Source organism: Colletotrichum jinshuiense, chromosome 4 (assembly GCF_051148585.1).
Source record: "Colletotrichum jinshuiense chromosome 4, complete sequence".
NCBI lineage: Eukaryota > Fungi > Ascomycota > Sordariomycetes > Glomerellales > Glomerellaceae > Colletotrichum > Colletotrichum jinshuiense.
In genome coordinates this window covers 2163892-2190208 of record NC_139311.1, presented here as the reverse complement: position 1 = coordinate 2190208, position 26317 = coordinate 2163892, and the positions used below count along the sequence as shown (strand labels likewise).

Below are 26317 nucleotides of genomic sequence, written 5' to 3'. Positions count from 1 at the left end.
TCGTCTTTGCAAAAACAAATAGCTAACAGACGATTCTCACCTCATCAAGGCCCTCTGCTGCGGCATCTGCGCCGGCCTCTGCTGCTACGAGTGCCTCGACTGCTGCTGCTGCTGCTGCTAGTCCCCGCGGGCCCTGGCATCGCCGGGCGCCGGCGGATCGAAGGCCGACGGCAAAAGGGACGTGATTCGAGGATTTGACTCGAGTCTTCTTCTCCTTTTTTTTACTTCTTTTTTTCTCGGTGCCTTTTTCTCCTTCTTTTTTCGTGTAGATCGATTTTGGCCCGAGACTACCTACGTAGATGGATCGAAACGCAGAGATTCTGCAGCCGGCACAGGAGGGCAGGCCCTGGACAGGGTGTGTGGTGTTTTTCTTTCTTCGTATTCTTTCTGCCTGGGAATTAGGTGTACACATAGATACCAAAGGCATTGGGTTCCGTGCCCGTGACGGTGTCACATTCGTAGAGTGTCATATTTTGAACAAATGTACTTTTTTTTGGGGGGGTATTTCAAGCTGTCTCATCTCGCTATCGTGACCAGTGCCTCCAGCTGACGCGGTATCTCGTCACCCGCCTATCCTCCCCCTCACGCTAGAAGCGGTCTTACACGCCGTGTACGACGCCGTGCCTGCTGCTCTGGTTCCTGCACGGAGAGAGACGACGGGGCGTCTCTCGTCTCACGTCGTTGGTCGAAAAATTCGAGTCTCACAATGTCGGAATGGCCGGCCCTCGCATTACGAATTCTTTTACAACTTGGAGCGGACGTCCTTGGTAGGCCTGGTACAGTTAGTCTCGTGTGTTCTCATGTGCTGTCTACCGAGATCGGCCCAACTTACTCCGCAAGCTTCTCCGTCTCCTGCTTGATAGCAGCGCCGAGCTCGGGGGTGACTCTCGAGAACATCTCGTAGGTGCGCGCGCGGACATCCGGGTGGGCTCCGGCAAGGGCGCCGGAGACGTTGCTGACAAAGTTCTTCTGCTGGCCCTCCTGGCGGCCCAGGACCTTCCACAGACCCAGGGCCTGCTCGTAGTCCTCGGGCTTGACGGGGCCGAAGAGGTCCGTGACGACCTCGCCAGACCACTTCTCGTGAGGGGTGTTCACGGCCTTGACAGGCTTGAAGTTCAGGGGGCGGAACGTCGAGTCGTAGTTCTGGGAAGGAGGTCAGTATTGCTGTCACCAACGCCTAGTAGAATGAGACCGGGGGCCTACCGGGTTGGCGCCGTAGTTGCCGTTGATGGCCATCGCGCCGTCTCTCTGGAAGGGGTTGAAGGCGTTCAGGGGCTTGTTGACGGGGATCTGCTGGTAGTTGACGCCGAGACGGTGGCGGTGGGTATCGGGGTAGGAGAAGAGGCGGGACTGGAGAACAGGGTCGGCGGAGGGCTCGACACCGGGCACCAGGTGGGAGGGAGAGAACGCGGCCTGCTCAATCTCGGCGAAGTAGTTCTCGGCGTTCTTGTTGAGGGTGAGCTTGCCGAAGGGCCGCAGAGGGACCTCGTTCTGAGGCCAGACCTTTGTCAGGTCAAAGACGTTCCACTTGAACTTCTCGGCTTGCTCGGGGGTGAGGGTCTGGACGTAGACGGTCCAGCTGGGGTATTCGCCTCTCTGGATCGCCTCGAAGAGGTCCTGGGTGTGCCAGTCGGGGTTCTCCGACGCCATCTTGCCCGCCTCCTCGTTGGTGAAGGTCTTGTTGCCCTGGTCCGACTTGAGGTGGATTTGCACGTAGACGAAGGAGCCGTCGGGCTTGGTCCACTTGTGTGTGTGGCCGGAGTAGCCGTTCATGTGGCGGTAGGAGTAGGGGGTGCCTCGGTCAGAGAACAGGTGCATCAGCTGGTGAATGCACTCCTGGTTCTTGGTCCAGTAATCAAACTTCCGGGCGTGTTAGACTAGCGTATAGTGAGCTTGTGTGAATTGTTGCTTACCATCTGCTTCAGTTAGCAACCGTCTCCCGGCGAAGGTTTGTGAGGTCATGACTTACCATCGTCGCATCCTTCAGGTTGGTCTGAGGGTGACGCTTCTGGGTGTGAATGAAGACCTAAAACCCGTCAGCGCATAGCTTCGGAAATGGCATGCTGATCTAGATAAGTACCGGGAACTTGACGGGGTCGCGGATGAAGAAGATGGGAGTGTTATTGTAGACCCAGTCCCAGTTGCCCTCCTCGGTGTAGAACTTGATGGAGAAACCTCTGGGGTCGCGGGCAGAGTCGGCGGAACCCTTCTCACCACCGACAGTCGAGAAACGGACAAGGGACTTTGTCTTCTTGCCGACCTCGCTGAGCATATCGATGGAAGAGATGTCGCTGATGTCGTGTGTGACCTCGAACTGCGGGCAGGCATCAGTACGTTGCGGAATGGCTTATACACAAGCCCTCGACTGACCTCGCCATAAGCACCAGCTCCCTTGGCGTGGACGACACGCTCAGGGATGCGCTCTCTGTCGAAGTGAGCCAGCAGATCGATCAGGTGGAAGTCCTGGAGCAGCAAAGGGCCATGAGGACCAGTGCGCTGCCAGGCCTGAGGGTTCTCCACGGGAGCACCATTGGAGGTGGTGTAGGTCGGCTTCTCGTTGTACCGGTAGGTAGAGGGGGGCTTGTCGTCGGAACCCATTGTGTCGGTGGTCTCGTCTTTCGTTGGGATGGGAGGAGGTTGAGCTTCGAGGGTTACGCGAGTCCAAGTCAGACACCAACAAATACAAAAGGCAATTGGCAAGTCAGATCAAAAGACATTCAAAGAGGGTCTCCAGGGGTCCAATGGAGGGAAGGGGAAACATAAATACCCTAAAGACTCTACGGCAGAAGAAAAAGGACGAGATGGGGGCGGCCCTCCTTCACCCTCGGCCCCTCCCTCTATCACGCTCCAGTTTCTGCTCTCCATTCTTTTCGGCTTTTGGAGCGCAAGCTCTCCCATTCAGGGCGTTCAAGTTACGAAGCAGAAAGTCCAGGGCACGACATGCGTCAACCTGCAAGGGTTCCTCTCAGATTTCTGAAGCTCCGGCGGGACACACGGCCAATGGGAGGGCATCTGAATGCAAGCTTGGGATGCCCGAGGTCCACAGAGGGCTCCATTTCGAGACTTCCTAGCGTTATTCAGCCACCCTAGCAACTCCACCCCTGCTGCCGAGGTGCAATGTGAAGTGTCGAACCATTGAGCGCGGTCTTGCCGCTTCTCTAGTGAAGATCTAACCGGCTGCTTTGTTGTCTTTGCTATGGAAACAACTTCGACCTAGTCTTTCTGCCGTATTGATTTTTGCAGGAAGACCGACAGCGTAGAGGCCCTTGCGAACACCCCACCTTACTTTGCCATCTCGTCGGGCTTTGGTGATACTAGCCAGTTTCCTGAGCCTTGCACGGGATACTTCCCTCGGCCATGTCACACGGTGCCCGCCGACAGGATACTGCTTTCCCTGGCCCCTCCGACAACGGCGGGGTTCCACAACCGCTGCCAAGTTGGCTTTTACCGGGTACACCAGTCATGACCCGGTCGTGCTGACCTCCCCAGATGTTGCGGGGGGAACGTGTTGGATGCATCGACGTCGGTTTGGGGAGATTCCAGCCTTTTGTGTGACGCGGAGAAAACTCGCAGAGAGGAAGAAGCAGCATGGATGTGCCAGTGCGGCATGGCGGCCGAGGTGGCTATCAGGCCACTTACATGCACTTCGACGGCTCGACTTGGCCCACCATCACTTCGAGAACACCGAAAGGCAAAATGTCAGACGCCCGCCGTTGCTTGCTACTTAACCGGCCAGGTTACCCAAGGACTCCTTGCATGTCGAATGCGGTTCGCGAGGGGGCGTCTCGAAACCCGGACGCCATCGGCGTTTGGATGGAGCGCTGCCATGTCACACCCGCAGACTTTGAGTCTGTTCACAGCGTGGTGTCGGCCTCTAAGATATTCTCAAATGCCTTGCCTTACGTCCGCCAGTACCTGCCTGCTCACCGCAGCGCCTACTCCCATCGTGTTTTTTGCCCAAATTCGGAAGTGCGGATAAGCTGCCATGACATCATGCGCCAGGCCAGAAAGGCAATCCATGCCGGCGTGGCCCATCGCGGTAGCCTTCCCTTGTCCCCGCTGAGTGGAGCGGGAGAGGGACGAGTTTAAAGCTGCACTTATCGCCGAGATCGCGCTGAGTCCCATCTTTGGCTTACCACGGGGGAACAGTCGCGTCGAGGCTCAGCGAATCCCCAATCGATGAAGTCTGGGAAAGTCGACGCCTCGCGTTGTCACATGGCTGGCACGCGGCAGGTTCGGAAGACCTGCCGTCGACGTCGGTAGACTTTCCGGGGCCGCGGGCGCAGTGCCACTGGTCGAGCAACCTCCATGCGCCGAGAACGCCGAGGCCTCAGCTCTCGCATCTCGGTGATATCCCGGAGGTCCCCGGATGCATGTACTCCGCCCCCAGCGTCTACTATGGCTTTACGGTATCGAAGAATTCCCAATGAAGACGATTGGTGTATCAAAAAGGTGATCGAAGTTTAGGGGCCCAAGCCATTGTCGAGGGGTTTCCAGCAATGCTTCTAGCCGGTCGGGAGAACCCGACGTCGAGCGGAAGGTGGATGGATGGCTGGCTGGTTCCGGTGCGCTCCACACTACCACTGAAATTTCTGCGGCATGCGAGTCAAGAAGCACAGGAGAAAGGCGCCGTCGATGACGGTCGATGCGGAAGCAGCTCGGAAAGCCTTGGGTCGTTCCGAATGTGGAAGCTGCAGTTTACAAGACCAACAGCGATTATTATAGTACAGTGTAGTAATGTATGCAGAAGTGACCAGGATCGGGCCTTGCTGATAAATATCTGGGCTTCCTCAGGGTCACCCGCCAAACGATCCTGTCAGCTGCCAACGGGCCGCTCTAGTGGCCACCCCGGCTCAATGCTTCTCTGCTACATATACACCCGCAACAGCTCGACAGCCATGCCACCCAATTACACACGAGCAGCAGCTATGGAGGACCAACTCATGAAATTCGGGGCTATGTTGAACGGCAGTCGGAAGCCCGGCGAAGAACTCTCAAAGCTGACCCGCATTGCCATCCTAGCGGCTAGCTTCACCGGCATTAAGACCAGGGCAGAGATCGCCCGCGCGTATGGTATCACGGAAAGCGAGGTTGACGATACGATCAAGTGGTGGGATGAGAACCAGGCAACACTGTCTTTAGAAGATTCGCCCAAGGAGTCCAAACGAAAGACGACAACGGCCAAATTGACCACAGTTCGGTCCAGGAAAATCGAGCGTGCCATTTCGCGTCTGGTTCGCAAGAACCCCGGATTGTCTACAGACGACCTGGTCAAACTCCGTCCCACGGGGGTCTCGAAGCATGCCATCCGGAAGTTCCTCCAAGACCGTTCTGGGAAGTCTCCCAGTTAGCCGGGCTTACATGTCAAGAACTATGTGGAGCGAACAACGTGCCACGACTTTTATTTTTCATCTCCGTTTTGACGCCCGGCTCAACAAGACGATAGCGTTGCTATGGTCGTGGTCTCTACCAATTCCCTTCCCTGGGGCCTTTCGATGTCTCTATCGCAGGGAGAAATCAAGTGCCAGCCCTGTCTCGCCTCCGCAAGTGACGGAGGAGATTCCCTGTCTTTGTGATTCTCGCCGCGAACCTTTTATAGCAGCATTCTCAGTTCTGACAGAAATGTGAAAGCCGGGGTCAACACAATACAACTAACGGACTCAGAAGATCAACTGCAAATGTTGGTACCCCAGGTCGATGCGCCGGGTCGATACACGCCTTGCGTTATTCCCAGCATGCACCAGAGTTCAAGCGGCAGTCTCTTGGACACGGGCATCCAGATGGACGTGTCATGAGAGATTGGAGACCCTGGGCCAAACAGAACCTGGATTCATATCAGCGGAGGACAAACGGGAAAGGAGCAAACGTGGCAAACTCTCCGCAACGGAGAGGAAACGTCACACCCGCATCCGAACCGCGCCCGACGCGGCCTTCTATGATGGGTAAAGTTGTGAGCAAACATGACTCCATCACACGTACAGCACGTCAGTGAATCACGAACATGCTCCCGGGCAAAATATGGCAGTCAGTCCCTCCTCAGACGGGAGCAGTTCTACGGACCTCTGCATCAAACTCCATAAATCTGCCTGCAGTGGTCGAAGCAAAAAGACCTGCCTATTTCAACAAACAGCTTCTCACCCAGCTACCGAACCTAGAGAGTATCTTGAGAAGACACTATAGCCTACCTCGCCATGATCTTCACATCATCACCTCTCGCCCTCCTCGCTCTCGCAGCAGCAGCAGCAGCAAATCACCAACCACCACCCGACGACGACCTGTTCTGCCCGCCGCCCCTTGTCCCCTGCGCCAAGGGCTGCATCTACCCAGATCAAATATGCTGCCAAGACAAATCAGCAGCGACCACGGCCTGGTCCTGCGCCAAGAGCGAGATCTGCGGCCCGAACAAGAACCGCGGCTGCATGGACCCCCCATCACCCTCGTCGCCGTCAACGCCCCTCCCGCCCCCGACGTCCACCGTCCAGTCCACAGCCATCCCCAGCACGCCGGGCGACGACTCCAACCCGGCCCTCACAATATCCTTCCCGGCCGGGACGCAGGCGAGCACCTCGGCTAGCGGTGGCAGGGGCGGCGATGACGGGGTGGTCTCCTCCGTCGCGAGACCGACCCTGACAGCCCAGCCTCCGACGTGCTTCTTCGAGGCGGTGTTGGTGCAACGGAACCCGTCCGATGCCGGGAAGCCTAGGGAGCCATGCCCTACTACGCTTGCGTCGCCGCCTACCTCCTTCACGGGCGTTGTCAGCGGGGCCGGCACGGCGACCAGGGCCGAAGCCCAGGGCGTTGCGGTGTTGGTCGGGGCGGTGGTGGCGGTGGTGGCGGCGACTGGGTTTGCTATGTTGCCGGCCTGAGCCGGTAGAGGCTCCGTGCAGAGCAGAGTTGACTCCGGGGATTTCGAGCTCCTCGGGTTAGTAAATCGTTTATGCTCTGAATCCGATTCTTAAAGTCGGGATCTCAGTCCGGGTCACAGTTAGTTATATGTTGTCACTGGAGGTTGAGCAAGGTGAATAAGAAGCCATAGTCTCTTTCTTGCGCACTCGTTTGACACCAGTCGGAGCATACAATAAGAGAGGCGTCTGCCTCCCCACCAAAATAAAGAGCGGCCGTGTCAGAACAGAACCAGGGACGCGGTACGACGTCCCCGTGCTGGCATTAGAAGCGTATAAACTGATAAAAGGACGAATCAACACGAGTTTCTCTCTCACTCCCTCTTCAGGCCCTCATGATCGTCTCATGAATTGTATCTGCGCAATACGAGTGTCGCTCCGTCCATGCTCCACAGGCCGTCGCTCCACGCATCGTAGGCACCGCGGCAGCAGGCGAGGCTGACCGTAGGCCCTCCTCTTCTCATGCTTCGCCTCCACCTCAGACAAGAAAGAAACGCCAGTGGTTCGATACGCAAATTCCGAGAATGCCCTACGCGCCCTTTCCCACCAAAGGACGTCGACTAAAACACACATCAATGCGCAGCTCTACCCAACTGACCGGGCCGTATTATAAATCGTGAGGGGCGTTATATGTAAAGTGGTTTTCGGAGCGTTCGTTGTACAGGGTCCACAGAGTAATAATAATAAAACCCCATCTTTATGACTCCTGATTGACAGTTTGCTAGAAGACGTTAGTACCTCTGCCAAGGGAAAAGCACCACCCCTAGGGATGAGAAAGGGGGACCAAGGATATGAACATACGACAAGCCAGTCCATGCCCTCCGTGACACCGCTGCCGTCGACCGCGGAACAGGCCATGATGCTCCAGTTCCGGTCACGCAGCTCGCCCAGGCGCAGCGCCTCCGAGATCTCGCCGGCGCCCTTGGCGCCAGGTTGGTCCTGCTTGTTGGCAAAAACGAGGAGGGAGGCGTCCTTGAGCTCCTCCTCGTTGAGCATGGCGCCCAGCTCCTCGGCGGCGGTCTGCAGACGCTCGATATCGGTCGAGTCGACGACGAAGATGACGGCGGCCGTGTTGGCGTAGTAACACCGCCAGTAAGGTCGAATGCTGGTCTGACCGCCTAGATCCTACAGGCGAGGCGCGCGAGCGCTCGTGTCAGTCTTGGCTTCCTTACCGGAGATAGTGGTCACCGGGACAAGAGAGTGGGGCGCCACATACCCAAACATTGAAATTGAGATTCTTGTATGTGACGGACTCGACGTTGAATCCTATCGTCGGGATGGTGGTGACAACCTCGCCAATCTGGAACACAAATGACGTTAGTTCCACGTTAATGGTTCATGCGCCCGCGCATGCGGATAGCTGCGAACAGCAGCCCGGTGCAAACTCACCTTCAGTCTGTACAACAGCGTCGTCTTGCCAGCGTTATCCTATATTTGCGAACACCATGGTTTGTCAGCCTTGCGTCTATGCGCCTCGGAGGCACTGCTTCGAGGGGGGTGGTAGTGGTGGGTGTTGGCGCGGGCCGTGTTGCGTACCAGTCCCAGGATCAATATCCGGATCTCCTTCTTCGACCACAGGAGGCCGGAAAGCCATGACATGCTCGCGCCCATCTTGAAGGATTTGTTTTCGGGTGCGTGTTGAGAAACGGGCTTCTGCTTTATTCGAGGCTCGGTAGGGATGGAGGGCCGTGTGCGGGTTTGGATGCGTTGCGACGGTAGGCTGTCACAGTACCAAAGTACGCGGTTGGCCTCGGGACAGAAGGGTAAGGCAGGCAGGTAGCAAAGGTGGCTTGTTTCCCAAGGGGCGACAGCAGAATGACGGAAGGCAACAAAAAGCTCCGCACGCTCTTTGGATTATGTACAATAAGTGGAAGGAAAACAAAACAACACAAGCAGCAGACAGGGCTTCTCAGGGGTAAAATCCTCTTTTGTCACAAGTCGCTGATTCGTCGTTTCGTCGTTTCGTCAAGCTGTTTTGTCTTCACTACCAGTGGACAAAGAACCGTTGCGAAAGAATCACGATGGCTGCTCCCCTAGAGGTAACGGGTCCCCCCCTAATTGACAGTTTTTAAGACATGCATGGATGGGAAATCTGGGCGTTAAACGGGTCCGCGGGCTGCCACTTCTGGGATCATCGCCCGCTCGAGCCTTTCGGCATTCCAGGGATTATCACATAAGCAGACTCTCTTTTCTCTGTGCCTGAGGCCAAAGTGTCACAGAGTCTTATCTAATCAGGTGTTGCAGCCGCAAACTCGGGTGGGGCTGAGCCACATCTGACTGAGCCTTCAGATTGAGGCGAGTGACTCCCTCCGAAAGCGTGACCGTCCCCACCGCTTGCCCTCCCCGCCAATCAGGGCAACTGCGGGCTCGCTAACCTAGTAGGCCTTGTGCACAAGAATTTCTGATTTTTAGAATCATCAACCCACGAGAGCACAACTGCACCCAACGGACTCGACCACTTTGATCAGCCAACAGCCGTCAAAATGCCGGTACGTGATGACGCCCTTTTGCCCCCTTCGACGATGATGATGTAGCCCACGGCCGATTTTCCTGGAGGACTGGAAAGAACTGCAGCCGCGGCTGCGTCGCTCGACGTCGCGCGTGTGCTCGCGGACAGAAATGAGGAGGGGCAACATCATCACGATCGAGGGCCAAGCAGCCAACTCAAGCCGAAGCAGAGCGCTGACAATCTCTACGCATACAGAGCCACAAGTCTTTCCGCACGAAGCAGAAGCTCGCCAAGGCGCAGAAGCAGAACCGCCCTATCCCCCAATGGATTCGCCTCCGCACTGGTAACACTATTCGGTACGATAACAACCCTCAAGAGAGCGCCCTTTCCTCTGCTGGATCACGATGATCCGGCACGGGACGAGCACTCACAAAACCTCGGACAGGCGAGCAGAGCAGTCGCTAACAGGACCACAGCTACAACGCGAAGAGACGCCACTGGCGCAAGACCCGTCTCGGCATCTAAACTACTCGCCTCCTTCTCTCTTCAAATGCCACCCTACCCTGCGTCCTCTATCACGATGGTACCGCCGACCGTACGACACTGCGCTCGACTTGGAATTTTCTGGGAGGGGTTTTAAAACGGACTCGAATACCACTGGCACGAGTTCGGATCGTGGGAGTCTCAGGATGGAGGGGACAAAAACTGGATGCCCGGCTCGGCTAGACTCTACGTATTGCATGTTACGGTCATAGGGAAAGGAATGCAAAAAAAATCATTGATGCCTCTGGTTGAAGATGCATGAGGCCCCACGATTACTTTTCCCTCTTGCCAGATTCCCGTGTGATGGCGCTTGATCCACAAAGTTCTATCCATCCCGCTCAAAGAATTACGGCGGCCGTCCGGAGGACCGGTTCATTTTCTTCATGGAATGACTTTTCCCTTGCCAAGGACAATGTAGAACATAAGGCATTTGGAGGATGAGCGAGCGCTATCGCAGATCACGGGCAGTGATCGGATGTGCTTGACTAAGCTGTTGCGCTTCGCGATATCAGCTTGTCACAGGGACTCCGTCTCGGTTTCCATTTCTTGTTCTTATTTTGTTTTTTGCCCATGCATGAAATGCCAACGGTATAAAATCCGGGTCAACCAGAATTGGCCAGGCCACACTTCGACCCCGCTGACAGCCTCGGGCTATGTCGGTTGATGCCGCCGGTCGGCCGAACAAACGAAGCGGTACCAGGGTATATTGAAAATGACTTTGCCTTCCCACGAGAGTATGTATACATCACTAGTCCAGCGAAGATATCAAACATGAATGTTGAGCACTTGTCTTGATATGACTATGTAGCAAACCAAACCGGCAGCGTTTATCAGCCGCCCAAAGGATGATCGCGTGTCGACGGCCTCATCCGCCTCACTGCTCTGTCCCTGTTCCTATTGGGACGCCCAATTCCTGACCTGTGGAGCAACCCGCAAACTTTCCAGGTAACCGTTAAAAACCGAATCAAAGAGCGATCGTCAAAAACGCCGGAGTACGATGCATCACACATTAGGAGTGAAGAAAAATATCCGAAGAGGGATTCGAACCCATACTCCGACTCATCCACCACTCGGGCTGTTCATGATCCTTAGCGGTCCTCAGCCCACTCGTTCTCGCGGCGAATCTGCTCCTCCTCCTCGGGGGTGAAGTCGTTGGTAATGTTGAAGGTCTTGCGGATCTCCTCGGGCGACTTGCCCTTAATCATGTTGGCGACGGTCTTGCAGCCAACGTCAAGCAGGGGCTTGATGTCGAGGTAGTTTGAGGCCTGAGAATATGTCAGTGTCATCATCTTGGGCAGTATCGGCAATGGGACGACATACGAGGATGATCTCGAAGAGCATCTCCTGGTCAACCTGCATGAACTTCTGGTCCCACTCCTCAATCTCGGTGGTCTTCTTGCGGGCGTCGTTCTCGTCGTCCTGGGTCTGGACGGGATCGTTGCGGTGGTGCTCGCACCACTCGATGACTTTGCGGAGGACAGCCTCGTTGACCTGGGGAGGAAATATTAGCCATCTGTCACAGGGTCGGACAAAGGCGGCGGGGCGACACGTACGTTGGGGATGGGGATGGGGTTCTCCTGGCTGATGCTGTCGTCGCCAACATCCTCGAGCATGTTCTTGATGAGCATGGAGCGCTCAGCAACAACGCGATCTGGATTTAATCAGTGAGCGTGGTGCGACTTTTTGAGGTAGAGTGGTGGGGAAAGGGTCTGACGTACCAACGGGGATCGTGATGCTGTCGTTCGACTGAACCCAGATCTTCTGGTCCTTCTTTTCGGCGGCCATTGTGTCTGATGTGAATGCGCTACTGCGACGGTGTATCTTTGAAGTGTTAGCCCAGAGAAGGTGCCTGGCAACTGGTGTGTACTGGTTGGTGGATTGATTGATTGACCGAAGTCGACTTCAAGGTGGATGATGGTGGGGGAGGCAATGACAGAGGAAAGTCGATCGCTGGGGGAACTAAAAGAGGATAAGTAGGTACAATACTTACCAAATGAATAAATTACCCGAATTCAAGGCTGTTGTTTGCGAAAATAACGCTGGTTTGTTTGAATGGATGTGACAAACTGACGGCAGTGAACAGGTGCGTTGGAGATGCCTTTTGAATCACGTCTGACGTTAGGTTGGATGGTTTTGGGGTTGGGGGGGCAGGCTCGGTTGTGGAGAAGGGAAGGCACGGAGGTCGTGGCTACCCGTAGAAATCGAAGGAGCAGGCAAAGGCAACTGCAGGAGGGGCGTTGATTGGTTCACAGTGTACGGGTTGACATAAATATGGGTCTTGCCCTTTGGTGCCTGGAGAAGATGGTCCCTGAGCGCTGCATACCCTCGTCTTTCAGCAGCTGAGGCCAAAGGTCTCAATGAGGCCCGCTAAATGCGCTGCAGCCAGTCAAGGCAGGAGCGTCCCCCGCCCCTCTGAGCCTAACGAAATACGTGCTTTGCCTTGCTTATTTCTGTTAATCGATTGATCAAAACACAAGGGTCGCCAGGCAGAAGCAAGTTGAAAGACGGTTGGAACCGTGACTGGATGACTCTTCACCGCAGGAGGTTTTCTTTGTGCCAAGTAAAGAATGTACGGCTGCCTACAAACAATATTTCCGCACTGAATGAAGAATTGCTTCCATCGGCCTTTGTCAACTTTTTGTTTTTTTAAAAAAAAATCCTAAAAAAAAAAAAAAAGAAGAAGCACTATTTAAAGATGCGTTAAAGCTGGGGCTGAAATTCTAACTTCCTAAACCGGCGTTCGTTGAGGACATCGAATCAGGCCTTTTGCCAGGTTTCAACAGTTGCAGAAAATGTTTCTCCTGCGCCACAGAGGCTGACCAGTTGGGTTGACATCAACTACATGTGCTCGTCAGAGGCCTGGTTGGCTGTGGCATATCGCCGGAGGATAATAGATCAACTCCCATCTCTAACTAATCTAAAAGCCGCGCATCAAAGGCGCCAGGGCGAAGCGCGCGCCGAGATGGCCATTGGTGCATATTAACAGTGTCACTTCCCCACGGTCCCTCAACCTTTTTGATGGAACGTAGGTAGTTGGAGCTATTCGACTCTCTCCCTACCAGAACCTGCTTGCCTTGACCTGCATTGTAATCTGGGCCGGCAGAGGAGATTCATGTTGGAGCTTGGATGCTGCTCACCTTGCACACCCCGTGTATGCCTACCGTGCAAGCCATATATAATATGCCATGTGCTAAGAAGGTGTCGCTGCCGTATTCATTTCCGTTGGTATGAACTGCTGAGTCGCTTCTAGAACATCACGAGGAATCACCTCATCAATATTTCTATTAGACCTGCCTCGACTTACTGACTGGGGTATCACGAAGGAATAGTGGTTAAGATGGGCCCCCGGCGGATGTACCCGTGGCACTGATTTAGTTGAGGTCTCCTCAGGGTGCTCGTGAACAAGCAACTGTGATCCATGTTCAAGGATTGCCTAGTTTGAACATGAAGCCTAAGACTTGCTTTAGACATGTTGCCGCCGTAGGCGCCAAGCGATAAGTACTAGCAATACGAATAGTCCTGGATAAAGTTGGTAACCGATTACGAGCATGGAAGCGGGAAAGGTGAGTAGGGAAACCCGGTAGGGCAAGGCGGAATTGCGGAGCCGGGGGGAGACCTGAAGCCGATAGACTCCGACGGGGGTTTCGCGGTCGTGAGGCACGCCAGATAGCGAGGAGCCCGGAAGGCAGACTCGAGACGGCGGGGAAGGCAGAGTTGAGACGGCGGAGACGGCAAGAAGGCCAAAAGTGCTGGCGCCGGCAGTACCTGTGCTGGCGTAGCAACGCCACCTGTGAAGAGGTGTTTTGGTTCGTACCATATCATACAGGACCTACACCGAACGCTCAGGTGAAGGGCTTTGACTCCCGCATGCCCCTAGATCGACGTTGGCTGACGACAACGCCTTTGGCCTCTCGGCGTTGGACAGTGAAGTCGGCGGTGAGGCTTATACTCACCGCCTGAGCGCGGGTAGGCATCTCGTTCATGGCACGACAGATTGTTGTCGCTCACGCAGTCAAGGCGAGTGTCGGACTGGAATCTGGAGAGGAGGGGGAGCCATGAGGCAAGCCAGGGGCGAGCGAAAGCGACCTGCAAGCACTTAATGAAGCCTGTCATTCTCCACGAGCATCGGCCCCCACGGCGCGAACAGGGGAATCGCTGGTCTCGATAAGCGGCAGTTGGCTGGCGCGAGACACTGCGATGGCGACCAAAACCTAAGCATTCCTACACAGCCATCGTGTCGTCACCGAGTCTCGAATCGTGCCAGTGCAAGTAGGCGGCATGTCTCGGTCCGTGGGATTGGCAGATTGTTCCATAGCGCTTCGGACGTTGATGGGCCCCGCGAATCCGAAGCTTCCGGCGAGGGCGCGGATGTGCGCGACTTTGGTTACGGGGCTTTGATATCATTTTATTACGTTCATCTGATTTCAGCCTTCACCGGATGAACAAAGGCAGGGCGGGCCTGGTGTGTTATTTGTGTGTGATACTCCAGCGACGGCGGAACGTCAAGGAGACAAGTTGGCAATCCCCCGTTGGATGGGACGGAAATTATGCATAGTGACCCCCAAGACAAACTGATGGCCATGGTTCGAGAAACCTGGTGACTGACATTGTGTTATTTGGTTGGTCTTGCAAGGGGAAGGGGGTGTCCCCAGACGATGAGAGAGAGCAACAACAACGACTGGACCAGGTAAGACGAGCAAGAGGGAAGGAACCTTGAAAAGGAGCCACGGCCCACAACATGGAGCAAGTGCCACACTGCGACTGACATGCACCGTCCCAGTTGTTCGCTGGTGCCAGCCCGCCTTACCCGTTCGGGTATTGGTGCTCCCACCCAAGGGCCCTAGCGGGCAGGCCTTGGCAGGGAACAGGGGGCCGTTGCAGCGTGCTCCAGGGAGGGCACACCTCCAAAAGTCTCATCTGGCCAGCACCAGCACCACCAATGCCAACGGCCACGTCGCGTCACGCTGCATCGTGGGACGGAACAGCTGCTGGGCTGGCTGGTGACCCCTGTGCCGTGGAATAAGCATTTTACCAAGCAAGAGGGACACATCGAGCCTTCCTTGCCCAAAAACTAAAATGACGGTCGCCCATGTCCACGCCCACGCCCACGCCCACGCCCACCACGCCCACACCCACCCACCTTGCCTTCCCGGTCTTTAGAGCTACGTGCTATGCTTGGTAGTAGCAAAGTAGATCTCACCAGACCAGACCTCACCTCACCTGTCTCCCAGGCGAAGAAAGGAGCACCAAGCAGCAGCCAGAGCAAGGGCCATGTGCCTGCTAGCCCCAGAGATTGCGGATACACCAGCACCTTGCCGACAGTTCTGGGCCTACTGCTCGGGACCTGGAACTATCCCCGTTTAAAAGTCCCCTCGGACCAAGAGCTGGACTGACAGCTGCGCAAAAATATCCTGACCATCACCCTACGCGCACCGAGGGCTGCTCTTTTCTTCTTCTTATCTTTTTCTTTCTGGCCGTTACTCGCCGCATCTTACCTTGCCCTGCAATAATCCTTCCTTTCCTGTCCGTCTTGCTCGAGCCTATTTCTTGCTTCTGCTCCCCCTCCTTCCTGCTCCCCCAAAGCCTGGCGAACAGTCTCCTTTACCTGCGCACTCCCTCCTGATGATGCGACATTGCGGCCGACACTCCTTTCCGCAACGAATCCTCCGTCGACCTTGCTCCGGCCAATACCAAACGACTCGCAACAAGTCCGGTCTCGATCGCGAACCGATGCCTGAGCTGCGCGTAGTACCACCGACGACATAATAACAGAGAACATCGAGAGCCATGTGGCGGAGAACCTACCTGCTGCTGGTCCTGGTCCGGCTGTGGTTCGCACTGTCGCCCAGCTACCTGCACCCCGACGAGAACTTCCAAGGCCCAGAGGTCATCGCAGGTATGTTGGTTCATCTCTTCCCTGCGGCATTCCGGCCCCTCGGGCAATGTCCTGTGCGCAGCTTTCTGCCTTGCGACACGGAGCTTCCCCAAGCTTCCGTGGAGCTCGGATTGACTTCCCGCTCGCTTTCGCTTTGCTAGGTCTCGACTAACGGTGTGGCGCAGGCCAAATCTTTAGCTACCCCGTCCGGCACACCTGGGAGTTCACAAACGAGCACCCTATACGAAGCGTCTTCCCGTTATGGCCTGTCTATGGCCTGCCCATGCTGCTGCTGCGGTGGCTGTGGATCGGCAATGGCCATGATGGGGAGATTCCTCCCATTGCAGTCTTTTGGGCCCTGCGTGTGCTCATGTTCGTCACCAGCTTCGTCCTCGAAGACTGGGCCATTCACGAACTCATCAGCTCCCCGCGGCATCGCCGGGTTGCTGTGCTCCTGGTCGCATCGTCCTACGTTACATGGACTTACCAAACCCACACTTTCTCCAACTCGGTGGAATGTCTGGTTGTCGCATGGTGCTTGGTCCTGATCCAGCGCATTGTCGAAAGCCCGGTAATGACCCCCCTTGACAGAGCTTTGTGGGCACCACCCAAGATGCTAATGCATGTGACAGCAACAATCATCGCTTCTTGCTTCTACGATTCTCGGCGTTGTGGCCGTCTTTGGATTGTTTAATAGAATTACTTTCCCGGCTTTTTTGTTGATCCCGGGACTTCGCTTAATACCCCATTTTCTCAAAAGGTTAGTCCACTTCAAAGATCTCGGCGTGGGGAAAGCACGTACTGACAATCTGGCAGACCAACTTCACTCGCCGTGGTGGTGTTGGCCGCTCTCACGACCACTTTTGTTGCTATCACTCTGGATACGGCATTTTACCTCCCTGAGTCCATGAAATGGGCCGACCTAATCTCTCGGCCAGTCATCACACCACTGAATAATCTCATGTACAACATTGACGCAGACAACCTCGCTCAACATGGCCTGCACCCCTGGTACCAGCACCTGCTGGTCAACATCCCCATGTTGATCGGCCCGGCTGCGATTCTACTGTTTACTCAGCCTCACGTCTCGCTGCGGCTCTACTCGGCCATCTCTGGGGTCTTCGTGCTGTCCATCTTCCAGCATCAAGAGGCCCGGTTCCTGCTGCCGACCGTCCCGCTCATCCTCTCATCGGTCCACGTGCCCAAGAACCGCACCCTCCTCCGAGTATGGATCGGCGCCTGGGTTTGCTTCAACCTCTTCTTCGGCGTTTTGATGGGTATCTACCACCAGGGCGGCATCGTGCCGGGCCAGGTATTCCTAAGCAAACAGCCGGATGCGACTCAGGCCGTCTGGTGGAAGACTTACACGCCCCCAATCTGGCTTCTCAACGGCAAGAACGAGGTACTCACCACCCGCGATGTTATGGGCATGAAGGGCGACGCGCTCCTCGAGGAGTTGACCAAACTTGCGACGTGCGATACACCAGCCGACAGGCGCAACTCGGAGTATCTGAAGGAGAAAAACGGCACGTATCTGATCGCGCCGGCGTCGGCGACCTGGATCGACCCGTATCTTCCCAACAAGGGACTGAAGGGTCTGCGGTTCCGTGAGGTGTGGCGCTACCGGCAGCACTTGAACCTCGACGACCTTGACTTTGGCGACGACGGCATATGGAACACCCTGACGAGGGTGATTGGTAGACGTGGTCTTGTCGCCTGGCGGGTAACGAAGAGCTGCAAGTAAAGGCCAGGAAGCAGAAAAGAGCAACGAATGAAAAGATTTTGAACGTTTGATGACACACCATTTTTCCTATTTTGGCGCCGCGAACTGGAAGTGGTATCATATCGTACATGCCCCTTATTCTCGCGAAATCCCTGTCTTATTCCGAGACCTCCATAACTCCATTCATGCTGCCCATGCATTACCTCGACGGCCATCGACTTATTCGTGCTTGCCGACAAGCACTTGTCGCCCCGTCCTGTATAGAAAGCGAGTTCCGTTTGCTCACCACAAAATAGATTATCCAGCGCGACTTCGAGCGCCTCCTGGACGCCACGCACTACTATGCCCGCCGCTTTTTCTCGGAAAATAGTAGGAACTTTCCCGGAAACCCGGTCCGGGCTCCTCCCCTCGTTTATTCCCCTTTTGAGAGTATAACTTCCTAGAGAACCCAGCGGCCGTATGTACCCACGCCGGTAAAATCTATGAGACATTTGTCTGGTTGACATCCACCGCAAAATACCAGGTTGCCGAGCCGTGGCTCTTGCCCAACTTGGTCTTCATCCAACATACGTACTCGCCGTAGTAGTTGCCCCAGCCGGCGCCTACGCAGTTGGTCTTTGAGGCGCAGAGGTCGATGCAGGCGCCCATGGTCGTCGTGCTCTCCGAGCTCAGTTCGACGGCGCCGTTTCCGCTGTTGTAGTCGATGCCGCAGTCGAGGCGGAAGTGGCGTTCCGGCGCGGTTTGCGCGGAGTACGTCGTGTTGTCCGACGCCGGGCAGGTGATGTTTGCCGTTTTTGTTGACTCCAGGTTTGTTGAATCGCTGGGGGAGCGGGTGTTAGTACGGTACACCCGAGACGACAAAAAGGGGAGGGAAAAGAAAAAGGGGGCCAAGAAGAAGAAGAAAAAAAGGACGGAGACGAACTCTGACGTTGAATCGGATTTGTGAGACTGCCTCCCGAGCGCCACGCCCGCGCCGACGCCGATTGCGATGGCCGCCACGACGAAGACGATGGCGACAGCCATGATGATGTAGCACACCTTGCGCCGCATGCCGCACAGCTTCCCCTTGTCGGCGGATTTTGGCTCCGGCGACGTTGGCGACGGGTGGTGGTAGCCCTCCGGGTGTTGGTACGCCGCGTTGGGGTCCTGGCTGTAGCCGCCGGGCGCCACGGACGGCGACGGAGCGACCTCGAGGCCCGCGTTCTTGTTGTAGTAGCGGTGCCATGCCATCGGGTCATCGTCGACCTGCGGCGTCGACGCCGTTTTGGCGTCCACGTGGTTGTACGGCGCGACCTCCGGGAGGGAGATGTCGTTGCGGCTCCATTGGCCCGGGGCGGCGACTTCGAGGCCGGACTCGTAGTGCTGTTGGCGGTGGTCTGCCATCTTGAAGATGATGCTTGTGCTCTCCTCTCTCCAACTCCTCCTTCAACCAAGTGATATGTATATCTGGGTGTTGACGGCGTAGTCTCTTTTTTTCCCCAACTTTTGTTATTTACAAAAACAACCCCCCGTACTCTGGTGTATTTCCTTTTCAAATGAACGAAACGGGCGGCCTGGTGCAGGATGAATGAGACTCTGGGAGACGTCTGACAAGCGATCCAGCGTAGTTACATACAAACGCCGTGGGGGGACGGGACGGCTTGGCTTGTCTTGACTCGGGAAAGCGACAGGGGGGCAAGGGAACAACAAGAGGAAAAGGGCTGAGATGCACTCGAAAAGAAAGCCAGGCCGGGGAAGCGCATCAGGCTTGCATACTAATACGATAAATAAGACGGTCCCCGGGGAAAAAAGCAACGACGGCCCCAACCAACGAGCGTTTCCCTTCCAGGTGCGAACGAGATTGACACGCCTTTTCCTCTCAGCTCCGGGGGTTTGCGCCTTATCCGGGATAGCTCGGAGAGCGACTGCAGGAGCAGTCGAGACCTCACTCGAGGCCCGTCAGGCAACGACGGGCCGTATGCAACCCTATTTGAGATTTCGGTAATGATCCCCCCCAAATATTGAGCCGATGGGCGTTTAGAGAGACGCGAGTGGCTTCATGCACACATCCTTCTCGTGTCTGCTCCATAGTGCACGCAGGCGAGCGGGCAGGTGAAGGCGAAAAACAAGACAGAGACGACCGCCTTCGTATCTCAGCATACAGTTAACTGTTGCTGATCTCGCCACTAACTGTAAATACCACCTTCTCATCCATGGTCCATCCTGATACCCAGACGCGGCCAAAACGGCTGCAGTGGTTCCGGAACCTGTGTATGAGGAGCGATGGAGCGCCCAGCGTAAACAAGGACCTGGAATACATCCTTTTCCCCGGCTACCATTTCGGTCTGCGCGCAGGTAATGTCAAACCATGACGGGCGTCCAGTTTCCTCTGTCCTTCGTTGACGGCCAGCTCAGCTACCCCCCCGCCTGCACCGAGCCTGCAGAAACGCAGATGAACGACCAGGCCAGCGTGGCGTTGCCTTGGTAGTGGGGGCTGGTGCATTGCAGACGGGGGGGGGGAGTTGAAGACATGAGAGAGAGAGAATAGGTAGTACAAAAGGTCTCACCAAAAGAACAAGGGGTGGCCCGGGGCCCGCCAATTGGACGCTTCGATTGTGTGCTTGGTTGGTGAGCTTGACTTTTTGGCGATATGCATGTCAGCATGCACATACACTGCATCGCCGCCGCAGGGGGTGGTGGTGGGAGGGAAAGAATCAAGACTTTCGTAGCGCCCAACATGGTAATATCAGGGGCGATCACTTCATTACACTCCTACGACCCCGTCTGACCGGGCTAGACTAGTCGGCCTGGCATTCGCCGCGGTACTGTACGGGTGCCTTCCCTTGCTCCCGTCGCCTTCGGGGGGGTGCCTGGGAGCTCCATCGCGCATCCGGTGATGAACGGGCGGGTGGGCAATCCCTACGGCTCAGTTCCAAGGCTGAAGGGGACAAGCGAGAAGACGCTAGGCATGTCTGACTCCCCAGCGTTTGGAATGGGAGCTCATGACGTTTAGATTATAAGAATGGCCCGGCCATGGTGGCCACAGGCCGCCGGATGAAAAGATCCAGCCGTTACGCCCCTTCCAGGGAGGAGGCTCATCGACTGTAGGCCATAATTGGTAACGGTGCTTGCTAAGCTCGAGGTCGCAGCGGGGATCGACGCCTTCGTCAGCCCTAGCACAAGTTGTCCGGTCGAACAAACGACATGGCCGAATGATACGATTCTGGATCCTTAAACATGGCACATTTGCTGACTGAAACCGCCTCTGGTACAAGGCGCTTGACGGGATACTCGGCTAGTGTACGTATCGGATCGAAGCAGCCTCAGCCAGAAGACTCTTTTAATGCCCGAACGTCAGTTGATGCCGGGCCTATGCTAGCTCCAATACGTCGTGCCCCCTTGAAATGTGGAGGAGAGCTGGAGTAAGGGACTGCATGGTGAGCAGGCAGGCGCGTGTTGGAGCAACGCAGCTCGATTAAACTTTCCCAAAGCGGCTGGTAATTTGGGTCTGGGAGAGAGTGTGCTATCCAGGATCTCGACAATTCAGGAGGGGCCGAATGGCCCATGTTAATTGAAACCCTCTGCACATCAACTGCCTTACGTAACGATCAAATAGGCTATGGGAGAAAGTGAGGTAGCATTGGAAAGAAAGGTGGGTGTAACTGGTACTGTGACACTGATCTATTGGCCTGCCCATACTCTGGTTCAAGGGTTCATTCTGGAGGCGACGTGCTACTGGGCCAGGCAAACAACAACGTCGCCAGATATCTGGCCGAGTTGACATATAGGATCACGAAGGCAACAACTGACTGAAACGATACGCTTCCCGTCGCGCTGGCAGCCCGTCTGGCCTCGAACTATCATCTTGTCCCCGTTCCCCGCCTTGTTACTCTTCTCTTCTCCGTCTACCCCAGCCACACGGTCTCCCTCTTTCATGTTAGTTACATGAATACGTTAACAACTCTTTGTGGTTTCTTTAAACCAGCTTGAGTTCCCCACGGAAATAGTGATAGGTCTGCTTCCAGGCCAGGTTACCCGGGAAGACGGCTGGTCGTCCTGCCCGCATCACAGCAAAGCCATCTGCGACCCATCTAGGACCTAAGAGAGGAACAAGCCTGCCCATGCCCGCAACAGCTGGAATAACACGGCCTTAGCGAGGCTGGGTGGAACCAATTCCCATCTTGTTTTCTTTCCACTGACCCAAGCGTTGCGTACTCCAACACTCGCCCGATACATCCAAGGGCCACTGAACGGTGAATAGAGCTAAGCATGTTTACTGGCCACCCACTGCATGGGCCAAACACCGTATACCTGCCCGTTTATCTGGTCGCAAGTGTATTCAACTTGGAAGGCCAGAGATGCGCCCGGAAAGTAGCCGTTCTGCGAGGGTTGTATTGTACTATTGGTTTCCCTGCTGTTATGGTCCTCTTTACACAGCTATGGAAACAATAACCACGACACCACAGGTTCCGAACAAAGTCTTGTAAGCATAGTCTGGCGACTGAGAAGGAAGCAGTGTCTTGGGGCTTTGGCTACAGACATGTCGTCTGGAACGGCGGGTTGGGGTAAGGGACCCGCCGCCCATTCTTGCTTTCTCTACTAGCATTAGACGACATAGCTTCGGAATCAGATATTAGCCCCTGACTACAACCGCAAGGTCACGCTCTTCACAGTTTTTCATAGCATGGGCAGTTTCAAGTCAAATCAAAGAGTTGAATTAAAACTCTATAACAGCCCATTCCGGCCGGCCACTGAAGCTTTTGGTAGTCTACCTTGTAATCCCACAACGCTGTTCAAGCTCCATTCCGCTGGTTGGCTTCTTTCTTGCTGCAACCCGTCATCAGAGGCGTCGTGCCAGAATGATATAACGCTGCCTGCCTTTTGCAGACATCGTGTGCCTGCCGGTCAAGCGTCCGGGTACAGGGACGCCGATGAAGTCTGGCTGGTATTGAATAAAATCTAATGAGAGCAACCCGCTGGTAAAGGGGTAGTTTTGTCTCTCAAAAGTGATCCGTGCGGTTGCTCGCCCGTCGACTCCTGCCAGGACGGATCATATGGCGGCCCAGCTTGCCGACGATGCTCCCCCTCGCGCCGATGTTGGCTTCCCCTGCTTGGTCGTTAGGTTGCTAGCTCCACCGGCCCCCTTCACGTTCAGCCTCCATCCTGCGCATTCGCTCTTCCTCGTCATCCATACTGATGGCTTCGCTACGACGCCCCTTACGCCGGCTGCGCTTGCCGTCGTCGCCGCCGCCGCCATCGTCCCGGCTGCGCTTCACACCCGCCAGCCCGGCCAGACCAGCCATGCGCTGCGTCTCCTTCAGCAGACGCTCGCGATCCCTGGCTTCGCGTTCGAGTGCGTGGGCGTCCTTGGTAGGGGGGGCGGGTGCGGCTTTGCTGCTGATCGAGGCCTGGGAACCTCGTCTTCCGCTATCTTGACGGTCTGACGACCTGCCGGGCTTTGAGCTCGCGCCTCTAATCTCGAGGCCTGAAGTGCTGCCTCTAGGCCCGGTGGGCGGGTTGAAGTCCTTCTCGACGGGCGTCGGCGGCTCTGCCGAGTGCTTGCGACTGCTCCGATGGCGATGGTCCCGATCCCTTGGCTTATCGCGCTTCCGGTCCTTTTCGCGGTCGCGGTCGCGATCCTTGCGGTCACGGTCATAGTCACGATCACGATCGCGATCTCTGTCCCTGTCTCTGTCTCTGTCCCTGTGCGAGCGGTGACTGGACTTCCTGTGATAGTCGTCATACTCATCATTCCGGTACTTGTCCTTTTCCCGATCACGCCGTTTCTCGTCACGGTCTCTACGACTCCGGTGGCTGGATCTCTTAGAATCGCTGGGTGAGGCGGACCTCGACCTCTCCTCGTGTTCGTCTTCTTTGGATCGGGACTTGACATCGTCCTCGTCATTGTGTGAGGCGTGCTTTCTGCTCTTATGCTTCCTGCGACGATACTCATCGTCCCGATCGTCAACTGATCTGGATTCCGAGCGCCTGCGTCGGCGTCGGTGACGGTCGCCTCGGTCGCCTCGGTCGCTCTTGCGCTCTCGGCTTGGACTTCTGCTGTGCGTGCGGGAATGTGGTTGATCTCGTTCTCGTCCGCCGTAGTCCCTTTCCGACCTGTTGTCAGATGTCCTCTCACGATCTCGACTTGCTTCCCTACGACGGTTCTTGTCCTTATCCTTGGTGCGTGTCGAAGAGCTACTTCTGGACCGCTGCTGTTCAACGGCGGCAGGGCTCTGCACAACGGGCCCATCTACTGACGGCGGTCGATCCCGCTCGTCGGGGATGACGTATCCTCGAGCTCGTAGGGTGTGCAAACTTGTATTCGGCAGGCCCTGACGCATAGCTTTGGGTCCTGTCGGTGCATTTATTGGAACATCAGGTGCTGCAGGTGCAAATCCCGGGTTGATTTGGTTAGAGAAGCCTGTAGGCCCATAACCTCCAGACATGCCGTTCCCGTTGTACGCGGAATAGTCACCGGAATCCTGGGCCAAGTGTGATGCGTTCTCAGTGTGTCCCTGTTCTGATGCATCATGAGAACCCTGCTCGTTCCCGCCCTGGTTCACGGGTTTGGAACTGTCAGCACCCTCTGCGTTATTGTCGCCTCCCGTATTGGAGGTCTCATCCTGTTCGGTATTGCGTTCGCGGCCAAACTCATCAACGTTGCCGGACGCGCGATTGCCATCATCGGAGCCCTGACCTTGCATGTTGGATCCGTACTGTTGCTGCATCTGGCTCTGGTCCCCATAGCCGCCATACTGTTGGTATCCGCCTCGACCATAGCCGCCGCCGTAAAAGCCGCGTCCTCGACCACGCCCACGGTTGCCGTAGTTGTTGCGGCGGTAATCATTGAATTGGTGGCCGTAATTACCTTGATTGTACCCTGACTGGAATCCTGAGTTATAGTTGCCAAAGTCACCAGATCCCATGCCAGCAGCATTAGCAGAATTGAAATTATCTTGGCCGAAATTCCATGACTGTTGCCCGTTCCAGTTATTGGAGCCTGAGCCGAAACCACCGCCGAAGCCTCCCATGCCCATGCCTTGAGGACCATAGCCGCCGTTCATGTACATGTTCTGCATCGCCATTGGGTCCATACCCATCCCTGGCATCCCTACTGTAGTCAGCGTCTATCGTGGACATGAGCGGCGGAGGAGACTTACCCATCATAGGAAAGTTGCCAAAGGAGTTGGGACCCATGCCGTTCTGCATGGCCATCATCATCTGCATTTGGCTGAAATCACCAGATCCAGTAAAGCTCATATTGCCTCCATTCATGGAGTTGAAGCTCGAGTTTCCGTTCGCGTTCGCGTCGTCGCCTTCGGCGTCATCGTTCTCTGCGACATCACCATCCTGCTTCGGGCCGTTCGCCGCGTTCTCGTCGCCAGTGATGATGACTATGTCATCATCTTCGTCCTCTCCCTTAGAGACGACGGGCTCCTCGTCGCGGTTGGGCGCGTCCTGGTCAGCCTGTTAGCGATGCTCCTCATTCAATGCAGCCGTCAAGGTACGTACATCGTGGTTTTGTACAGCAGCCGCGTCGGCATCGGTCTTATCGCCTGCCTCTATGTCTGCGGCTGGCACGGTGTGCGAATCCGTCGTCTCCTCGTGTGCATTGGATGCCGCGGCAACCTGGGAAGGTGTTTCGACGGCTGGGGACTCGGAGGGGAAGGCCGGCTGCGCGTTCGGCTTCGCATCGACGGGTGTGGGGGGTGCCGAGTCCTTTGCATCTTTCGCCCGCGCTTCCTCGCGCTTCTTTTCTTGGGTGCGCAGGAAAACTTTGATTGTCGTTCGCAGAGACTTGTGGGGTGTGCAGTCCTCGGCGGACACTGGCGAGTGCTCGCAGACAGGGCAGGACGAAGGGAGGGACGATTGGCCTGCACACGAAGTCAGTATTTGCGACGCGGGACACATGGAGGCAGATTCCGTGACTAACAGGTTTCGCATATTGCTTGTTCGCAGCAGGGAAGGCGGAAGGCGTTGACGGCGAGCTTGCTGCAGATGGCGCATCGCAGCTTGATGGGGATGTCGTCCGGCGCAAGGGAGCTGAAGGGATCATGTTAACGACGCAATCGGGACGACGGCAGCTGCCTCTACTTGCCTGATGAGCTCGGCCTGAGCAGGGGTTATTGACGAAGCCATGCTGTCGTCGATGTAAAGGGTGGGAAGATCAAGAAGAGGGATACATGGGCGAAGGAGGGGTTGGAAAAGTACAATAACGAAAGTGGCGGCGTTGGCGCCGGCCAGATATTATTACGAAAAAGAGAGAAAAGAGTTTCAGCGTGTCGCGTGAGACGTTGTCATGACGGCCGGTGTTTTTGTTGAGCTGTTTGCGCAAAAAAAGCAGCGGTTGTTAAAGATTCTGTAGTGACGGAGGAGTTTGAGGTGGACGAGGCGCGGGAAGGAACCAGAAAAAAGATGGGACGCGTGGGCGGTGGCTGACCAATCACGTGCCTTCATTCACCTCGCCGGCCTGCCAGTTTTACAGTGCTTGCTTCAATCGGTTTACCAGTCATGTAACGCTGAATTACTCGCCCACCCCGGGTGCCGATTCAATGCGCCGAGGAGGTGGGATGAACGCCATCCAAGGGCCGAGGACAGGAGAAAGAAGACAACGAACAATAGGAAAGGAAACCCTGCGAACCGTCTTTAAGTATGAGATTCTGTCTACACAATGCACTACGAAGCATCAGTTCCAAACTGACCGGCGATCCACCCCCAATGTCTTCTTCTGCCAACCTTGCCAGTACAAAACGACCATGTTACACGACGGAAAGTCAGTATGTTAAGGGTGCGAGCGACAGTGTCTGCTCCAACTCATGACGAACTTCCCAGTTGCTGCCGGATGG

The 26317-nt window shown here is 55.8% G+C and overlaps 8 protein-coding genes across 8 annotated transcripts; 3 read left to right on the top strand and 5 right to left on the bottom strand.

The window, feature by feature from the left end:
* Positions 1 to 742: 742 nt before the first annotated feature.
* On the bottom strand, positions 743 to 2598 carry EsH8_IV_000547 (catalase; the record flags this gene model as incomplete). The annotated part of the gene is made up of 6 exons (XM_083265437.1): positions 743 to 773; positions 833 to 1143; positions 1204 to 1860; positions 1970 to 2026; positions 2081 to 2314; positions 2371 to 2598. The coding sequence occupies 6 exons, from the start codon at positions 2596 to 2598 to the stop codon at positions 743 to 745; spliced, it is 1518 nt and encodes a 505-aa protein (XP_083124332.1).
* Positions 2599 to 6191: 3593 nt separating this feature from the next.
* EsH8_IV_000546 (uncharacterized protein) lies at positions 6192 to 6866 on the top strand (the record flags this gene model as incomplete). Its single annotated transcript, XM_083265436.1, has 1 exon — positions 6192 to 6866. One exon carries the CDS (start codon positions 6192 to 6194, stop codon positions 6864 to 6866), a length of 675 nt encoding a protein of 224 aa, XP_083124331.1.
* Positions 6867 to 7599: 733 nt separating this feature from the next.
* Positions 7600 to 8513, bottom strand: EsH8_IV_000545 (Arf family GTPase ARL1; the record flags this gene model as incomplete). The annotated part of the gene is made up of 5 exons (XM_083265435.1): positions 7600 to 7623; positions 7704 to 8027; positions 8119 to 8202; positions 8292 to 8330; positions 8439 to 8513. The coding sequence occupies 5 exons, from the start codon at positions 8511 to 8513 to the stop codon at positions 7600 to 7602; spliced, it is 546 nt and encodes a 181-aa protein (XP_083124330.1).
* An 872-nt stretch (positions 8514 to 9385) lies between these two features.
* Positions 9386 to 9876, top strand: EsH8_IV_000544 (60S ribosomal protein eL39; the record flags this gene model as incomplete). The annotated part of the gene is made up of 3 exons (XM_083265434.1): positions 9386 to 9391; positions 9607 to 9707; positions 9828 to 9876. The coding sequence occupies 3 exons, from the start codon at positions 9386 to 9388 to the stop codon at positions 9874 to 9876; spliced, it is 156 nt and encodes a 51-aa protein (XP_083124329.1).
* A 1106-nt stretch (positions 9877 to 10982) lies between these two features.
* EsH8_IV_000543 (SCF ubiquitin ligase subunit SKP1) lies at positions 10983 to 11679 on the bottom strand (the record flags this gene model as incomplete). The annotated part of the gene is made up of 4 exons (XM_083265433.1): positions 10983 to 11159; positions 11215 to 11385; positions 11448 to 11545; positions 11613 to 11679. The coding sequence occupies 4 exons, from the start codon at positions 11677 to 11679 to the stop codon at positions 10983 to 10985; spliced, it is 513 nt and encodes a 170-aa protein (XP_083124328.1).
* A 4002-nt stretch (positions 11680 to 15681) lies between these two features.
* On the top strand, positions 15682 to 17513 carry EsH8_IV_000542 (glycosylphosphatidylinositol-alpha 1,2 mannosyltransferase; the record flags this gene model as incomplete). The annotated part of the gene is made up of 4 exons (XM_083265432.1): positions 15682 to 15790; positions 15955 to 16340; positions 16402 to 16529; positions 16586 to 17513. The coding sequence occupies 4 exons, from the start codon at positions 15682 to 15684 to the stop codon at positions 17511 to 17513; spliced, it is 1551 nt and encodes a 516-aa protein (XP_083124327.1).
* A 459-nt stretch (positions 17514 to 17972) lies between these two features.
* On the bottom strand, positions 17973 to 18875 carry EsH8_IV_000541 (uncharacterized protein; the record flags this gene model as incomplete). The annotated part of the gene is made up of 1 exon (XM_083265431.1): positions 17973 to 18875. One exon carries the CDS (start codon positions 18873 to 18875, stop codon positions 17973 to 17975), a length of 903 nt encoding a protein of 300 aa, XP_083124326.1.
* Positions 18876 to 22597: 3722 nt separating this feature from the next.
* Positions 22598 to 25610, bottom strand: EsH8_IV_000540 (uncharacterized protein; the record flags this gene model as incomplete). The annotated part of the gene is made up of 5 exons (XM_083265430.1): positions 22598 to 24582; positions 24632 to 24929; positions 24984 to 25345; positions 25405 to 25514; positions 25570 to 25610. 5 exons carry the CDS (start codon positions 25608 to 25610, stop codon positions 22598 to 22600), a joined length of 2796 nt encoding a protein of 931 aa, XP_083124325.1.
* Between the last annotated feature and the right edge of the window lie 707 nt (positions 25611 to 26317).